The sequence below is a fragment of the Cucurbita moschata genome, unplaced genomic scaffold, assembly GCF_002738365.1.
Source record: "Cucurbita moschata cultivar Rifu unplaced genomic scaffold, Cmos_1.0 Cmo_Scf00015, whole genome shotgun sequence".
Taxonomy (NCBI): Eukaryota; Viridiplantae; Streptophyta; class Magnoliopsida; order Cucurbitales; family Cucurbitaceae; genus Cucurbita; species Cucurbita moschata.
The window spans coordinates 3,447,316-3,454,986 of NW_019268531.1; the positions used below are offsets into that span (position 1 = coordinate 3,447,316).

General features: G+C 30.8%; 2 protein-coding genes across 3 annotated transcripts in view; one reads left to right on the plus strand and one right to left on the minus strand.

The window, feature by feature from the left end:
• Positions 1-387, plus strand: LOC111453490 (josephin-like protein). Its single transcript, XM_023094606.1, has one exon. It carries the CDS (start codon positions 1-3, stop codon positions 385-387), a length of 387 nt encoding a protein of 128 aa, XP_022950374.1.
• A 4,158-nt stretch (positions 388-4,545) lies between these two features.
• LOC111453385 (shaggy-related protein kinase kappa) overlaps positions 4,546-7,671 on the minus strand; it is a 5,888-nt gene continuing 2,762 nt past the window's right edge. For both annotated transcript variants that reach the window (XM_023094469.1, XM_023094468.1), the window contains exons 7-13: positions 6,825-6,881; positions 6,598-6,738; positions 6,471-6,521; positions 6,259-6,354; positions 5,407-5,490; positions 5,221-5,323; positions 4,546-4,950 (exon numbers count right to left, since the gene is read on the minus strand). In XM_023094469.1, coding sequence (XP_022950237.1) covers positions 4,862-4,950; positions 5,221-5,323; positions 5,407-5,490; positions 6,259-6,354; positions 6,471-6,521; positions 6,598-6,738; positions 6,825-6,881 — 621 coding nt within the window. In that variant the 3' untranslated portion in view covers positions 4,546-4,861. The remainder of the gene's footprint in view (positions 4,951-5,220; positions 5,324-5,406; positions 5,491-6,258; positions 6,355-6,470; positions 6,522-6,597; positions 6,739-6,824; positions 6,882-7,671) is intronic.

Sequence of the window (7,671 nt, forward strand, 5' to 3'; positions counted from 1 at the left end):
ATGTCAACAAAATTAAGCTCCAGCAGAAGAGTGAGTTTCAGCTCAGATCAGGGCGCCGCCGCCGCCACCTCCGCCGCCAAGCCCGCAGCTTTCCCAAGAAACAGGAAGAGACTGATTACCGTGTTCTGGGTTTTCCGGCTGCCAAAATCCGGCAGATTGTTCCCGGGAAGTTTCCTCCGCCGCATCGGAGCGAAAGTGGTGAAAGTTCTACGATACGTGTCTTTGAGGAAGAGATCGGCGTCACCGGCGTCGTCGTCGTCGTTGAAAAGCGGGTCTAATTTCAACAGATCCCATTCGGTTTCGGAGTCGATGGAAGAATCTCACAGAGCTGAAGCTGTAAAAGATTGCATCAATTTCTTTAACTCTTCCTCTTCTTCAGCTATTTGATTTTTTTTATCTCTTTTTATCTCTCTCTGCATTTACCAGTGATGCTCTGTAACTTTTTAAGGTAATTTCTTGGTTTTTACCTTTTCTTTTAAGTCTCCGTAATAATGATTTAATTTTTTAATTTTTTAATTTTGGAATTTATTATGTTTCTTCCTCATTTTTTAATATAATTTTTATATTTGTAAAAGATTGAATTTTTAGTCCAATTCCAAAACAAAAATTTTTAATTTTAAAAATTATTGTTTATAATTTTTAAAAACTTAAATTAGTATTCAAAAAAATCAATAGAAATTTATAGACAGAAATAACGATTATAAACATAATTTTCAAAAATAAATTGGTTATCAAACATTACGTTACTTTAATCATCCGTTTTTTTCGTGTAAAATAGTTAAATTAAGTATAATAGTAATTCTTGAACGTTTTAAATTGTGTTTATTTAACCTTTAGATGTACAAATAAAATTGAATAAAGTTTTTAATCTTTAAAATTCAAATTATGATTATTATTATTTATAATAATTGATAGAAACATTGAAAAATTTATAGAAAGCTTATTATAAATTTTCTAATTTGTGGACTAAATAAATATGATATTCAAAGTTTAGGATCAATTTTTTAAAAATAAAACAGTTTTATTTATTAAAAAACGATTAATAAATATACAATTTCATCAGCCAGATTGCTTAATCCTTAAATTTTGGTGTATGATAGAGTTTAATTGTTTTTTAATTATCTGAAAAAAAAATCATTTCAAATATTATTATTTATATTATTTATTAGTTATTATTAATATAATACTTGAAATATTGCACCTTACTCGCATTTTGAACGAAATAATAATAATAATAATAAAATGTAATATTTTATGGACTAAACTAATTTAAAAAAAACATCTATCTTCAAATTTTTATAAATTTTTACTAAATTTTTAATAATACTTTTCTATTTTAAAAAAATTAAAAAAAATATTGCACCTTACTCGCATTTTGAACGAAATAATAATAATAATAATAAAATGTAATATTTTATGGACTAAATTAATTAAAAAAAAAACATCTATCTTCAAATTTTTATAAATTTTTACTAAATTTTTAATAATACTTTTCTATTTTAAAAAAATTAAAAAAAAAATACTCTCCACTATTTTTTTTTTTAAAAAAATACTCTTATTAGGTTTAAAACTACCCCTAAGATTTTAAAACTAACTTTTAACACTATTTACCTTTTGTAAAAAATTAAAAAAAAAATTAAAAATTCTTACCGTGAAAATCACATACCGACATTTTATAGATTATCTTTGAACTTTTTAAAAATTTCGTGAATATTTTTGAAACTAAGTAGGAAAAAATGTGAGTTATTAAAATTTTTAAAAGTTTTGAGAATAAAGTTCTGCCTTATTTATTTTATTTTATTTTATTAATTTAGCAAATTTTTATAGAATGAATTTATTTTTCAAATGGTGGGAAAAAGAATAAATAAATAAGTAAATTATAATAGCTTTAAAGCTTGATTTAATTATTTCATCATCATGAACTTCTAGCAGTTGAAAACTTCAAATGATTGAACTCCATAATTATATCATTTGTTTATAATAATATATTATATTTAATTTTTTATTTAAATAATTAGAGTACACCAAAAAGTGTATAAAACAAGTTGTTACTATAATTCTAGGTTGTCCCAATCTAATTAAGCTACACCTCCATCAAACAAAACAGCTTCATCCTAGATTAACACCTTATCTTATGATATATGTAATTATATGTTTTTTTTCTAATGGCGTGAATTTTAATATTTATTCACTAATTTACTCTCCAATTTTAACAAAAGGAGAAGAAAAATGTAATGGTTCAAGTCCACTGTTAATAGATATTGGCTTGTCTTATTTATGCTCAAGTCGCTCAAGTCTACCGCTAGCGTCTCACAAAAAATATTTATAAAGTCACTAATTTTAATAAATTCAAATTTGGCATAAATTTAATCAAATTAGATTAGAAGACACCATAGTTTTTTTTTTTTTAATTTTGTGAGGGGAATACCTTTATTATTAAATTTCAAAAATAATATGAGAGAAAATTGTAACATTTTTTAAAAATATTTATTTAAAAAATAAATAAAATTGGATGAAAAGGGTAAAAATAAAATATTGATTTGAATGGTCTGAAATTGTTGACAAATTTGGAGAGCAATAATTGTGCATATATATTAATAACAATGATGGTGACAATTGTAACCAATAAAAATTAAATGGACCAAGCAGCATTAAATGAATATTATTAACAATAATTATAAAAGAAATCCTCAAAAATTAAAAGAAAATGACATAAAATTATATGGAAATTAGAGGCCCATCGTAGGCTGAGCTGGAGCTTCCTTCAGGCTGACTGATACTTCTCCGTCAGCAATTAAGGGTCATTGAATTTGAAGTGTCAAAATCACAGCCATTCATGTCTCCATCCCCTTAATAAATGACATTTCACCAAATTAATTGCTAATTTTATTTCTTTCTAGATTTTACTTTAAAATAAACCTAAAAATGTAGGAACCAAAATCATAATTAAATTTACTATTTTTTATTTATTTATTTATTTATTTATTATTATTATTTTCAAGAGAATAAAATAATTGTCTTATACCTAAATCTTTTTTTCTCACCAATATGAACTAAAATGAATTAAAAAGAAGCATTAAAAAAATTGCCTCTTTTGCTTTTGTATTCAAAGATATGTTCAAAAGGGAGGCATCATTACTTTTTCAAAAGCCCTTCAAAAGTAGAATATTTCCATTTTCACCTAAAGGAGGGACCTCCTTGCAAAACAAGACGAGGATGGTTGTTAAAATAGTTAAAATCATTCGGCATATCTTTAATCATTCAAAATTAATTTAACATTTAGTCTTACATGCAGTAAAAAAAAGTGAATAATCATTCACCAGTATGTCTTTAATCATTCAAAATTAATTTAACATTTGGTCTGTCATGCATGCGGTAAAAAGTGAATGATTTTACTACTACCAAACATGTAAGTACCGAATGTAAGAAGAAGAGTGCCTTAGATATATTTTATTAGAAGGGTTAAGGGAAAAAAAAACAAGTGCAAAAAACGCACGACACAAAAAGACACAGAAAAACACAAAAAGACACAGAAAGACAGATAACTAAATATCATGAAAATTTTGAAAAGTAGATTAGAATATTGACAATTTGTCTAAAGTTACTCAGACAAATATTAAAAAGAAAAGATGTAACAACAATCCTGTCAATATGGTATGATCCAATGGCTAACAAAGATCAGCAGTTCAAGTTATGAACTAGCAGTAGAACAGAGTAAAAAGTGAGGCTTGAGAATGAGATAAATTGGGAGAGATTGAAGTAAATCATACAAACAAAAAGGAATGAAGAATATTCAGAGCACCTGGTTGTTTGGTAGACTCTTGCATTCAAGTTCTAGTTTATATCGCTGAAGGAGAAACATAATGATGTAATTATTTATCATTTTCAAGCAATAACATTTATTTGAGATTCAAATTACTTATGTCAACATACAACCTAAACTAGATAGAATCAAATATTCAAGGTAAAAACATTTGATTGAGATTCAAATCACTTCACAAGCAAGATCGAATTGGTAAAAACATTTGATTAAGATTCAAATCACTTCACAAGCAAGATCGATTATGTCAAGCCTAAATGATTCCAAACATGCAGATTATGTCGGATGGTTGATGGTACAAGAAACAAACATAATCTACAAATGTAAATCTAAATTATATCACAGCATAATAAGTGCCCTTTAACACATGTAAATCTACAATGGCAACACTTTTAACATGCAAACAAACAAAGTGGAATCAGATTCATGCTTACTGTGCTATGAAGCAAGAACATACATATCATATTACAGCCATTAAAACACTAAGAAAATCAAGAATCGTTCCACTCCATCTACTTTATGTTTCTAATTTCAAAAGGTTAAGCTGTAATTTGGAATTCATACCTGTATATGAACCGCTTCCACCCTGCTTCTACCTTGATCAAAATCCAAAAGCTTAGCAGTACAACGAAGGAGAAAGATAGCAGCCATTAAAACTCTTCTCTTTCTTCAAGATCGTACCAAAATCTCTTGCTTGGCTTGTAAGGAAAAAACAACAGGCAAACTGAAGACAAAATGAAAGAAACAATATTGATCAAAGAGAAGCCATTACAAGATGTCTGAGGTACCATAAACCATATTATGGGTATTGATTGCCTGTGAAAAATATACACCATAGGTTATCTGTCTTTATTTTAAATACAAAAATATCTTCTTCACGCAAACAGAAAGCTTCAGATTTCTCAAATTGTTTACTGCTAAAGTCTTTTCTGAGAGAATGCGCCGATGATAGATATAGCGAGCAATGGCAGATTCTTGGACGTTTAGGACTGACTTGGAGTAGAATGATGAGCAACGCCAATGGAAACCTCTGATCTATAGCTAGGTATGCAAAGCCATGAACAAGTTCTGCTTACGAGCATGCTCTGGGATAAGTCGATTCACGGTATCCGGTGGTATACCAGCAAGCTCTGCCATACAAAATAAACCCGAACCTTAGCATGAGAGGCGTGCATGAAAGTAGATGAAGTGTAACTTGAATAGAAACCATGTCTGATGACAGAAATAAATTCATCAAGATGTCAGAGATCCGTAATGGACTGGTTACAGAAATTTCATGCATTAAAACTAGACAAAAAACGCAACAGAATACTGCAAAATAGGTCTCGAGATATAACTTCACTCCTCAAAATGGCCAACTTAGGGTAAACTTAAGGCAATAGTTAAAGGGGAAAACTTACCCTGAGGCTTAAAATTAAATAATGGAGGAAGTGGGCGGCCATTAGGAAGGCGTGTATTTGGGTCTCTTAACTCATCAAAGAAGGGGTGGACACAAGCTTCCAACTGAAGTAAACCACATAATATTACGAGAAATGAATAATACCTTACTCCCGAGAAAAGTTTAAAATAGTGGAAGCTGAACTTACAGCAGTACACCGCAAATTAGGTGAATACTGGAAAAACCTGCACACAAGGTCCACGGCTTCAGGAGGTAGACGTTTCTGGAAAACCTGTCCATGATTATGGTATCCAAATAAAATCTCCATAGCAAGTAAATGCCTTTTCCTTTTTTCTGTTAAGTGAGTGCATTTTACAACAACAAAGTAGAACAACAAAGAAACAGCTTCAACTTTCTCTAAGTATTAGAACACCGAACCAACAGTACGAGACATATTAACAGCACGCAGCACAAAAACGGACAAACAAAAACTCCTAGAGAAAGAGGTAGAACGGTGGTTTAGGTAAAGGATGCAGACAAAAGATAGATCGATAAACATGTTCAAGGAAAATCTTCAAAATATCGATCCTAGCATGTGTGAACCTCTGTCCTGCAATTTATCCAGTGTTCCAAAATCACGACTACTATACCTCAAGTAATTAACTGTTTCCATGCATCAGCTAATAGCCAAATTCCAACTGCTTATGTAAATGAGGAATAAACACTCTCAGGCAAGCAACATAATGATACCACTAGAAGGGAGCCCCCAAAGGTGGAACTTCTTTGACTACCTAAATGAGCAGAGGACAATGAACAGAGGGACCGAGGAAGGGATGATACAAGATTAATCCATAAGAGATACTACTTACAAATTAATCAAAAAGAATACACTTAAAGATCGAAGGTTTCAAAGCAATAGTGTGTCCGACGAACCAAGACATAATACTAAGCATGCCTCTTTCAACTAACGGCCTCTATTTGGAAATAGATGCTAATCCCTTGAAGCTAAATATAAAATTACATTGAAAGCATTTAGAAGAGTGAGGAAACGTAGGCTTGCCTTATGCCAGGGGTGGGGCTTAATCTGTGGGAATTTGAACTCAGTGTAATTTGGATTCATGCATTTTATTTCTTCTCTGGTTGGAGTCCCCAAAACCTGTGTACGTAATTGAAATTTTGAAATGATAAGTTAAACGACGTCTTGAGAAAAGGAATGAGAAAAGGAAAAAAGGAAAAAGAATTGAAAGTGAGGAAATAAATTGATGGATCTACCTTGATAATCTCAACTAGTTGGTCAACTCCACTTTCACCAGGAAAAAGGGGCTGAAAAAGTTATCAGAATCATCAGTATCGTGAATAAAACAGGCGCAAGGTCCATATAGTTATCCTAGTACACCACCTTTCCTAAAAGTAGCTCAGCCATCACACATCCTGTTGACCATATATCAATCGCAGTAGTGTACTCAGTGGCACCAAATATGAGTTCTGGGGCACGGTAGTATCTTGAGCAGATGTATGAAACATTAGGTTCCCCTTTAACCTGAACAAATAGCAAACAAAATTAATTACATTCAGAAGAAAAAGAGAACATGCCTCCACTCCATAACGGGTTCAAAAACTACTTACCAAGACTTTAGCACTCCCAAAGTCGCAAATTTTGAGCTGATGTGTATGTGGATTCACCTGGAAATGAAAAGGCTCATCTTGAGGCATTACTCAGAAATACTTTTGCAATCCATTTCCGTTTTCCTTTTTAGTTTCATTTAGTCAAAGCTAAAAGAAGAAAACAAAATAATGGACAGAAATATGTGAATCCATTCTACTAATAAAGCCATTAATCCTAATATCCCAGGCAATCAAATATTCATGAAATTTCTACAATAGGTGAAGATATAGACATTACAAGACTTGAAGCCAAATTCTATGGCTGACCAGAAGTTACTACAAGAGTCAGCTCCTTGTATGGAAAGTAACAGTCACAGGATCAGAACAAAATTATGTGCTGATAGCAATAGCTTGGGATGCATCCCATAGAACCTTCCACTTTAAGTCAAGTTAACCACCAAGCAAAATATTCATGTCTTCACAAATAATATGTATAACTAATTCAATCAAGTAACGTAGAAATTCTTCAGCACCAAAACTCATAGCACTGGTAACCCACACAATCGTTAAAATTCCAAAAACAATTTAAATTTCAGAAATTTTAAAATTCCACCATGTTTCATTTCTCGTGTTTAATGTTTTTGGAAAGCAAAATAATACTTCCATCATAAAATTAAAAAATGAGAAGCGAGAAGACTATCCCCAAGGCAGAAAAAATAAATGTATGAGATAAGACAGTTGGAACTCAATTATGAATCAGTAAAATAAAGGAATATCCTCAAAAACCTAGCCCCAAAGTGATGCGAGAAAGCTCTGAACCCCACATTAGAGTCTTTTTTTTTTTTTTTTTTTTTTTTTTATAAGGTGA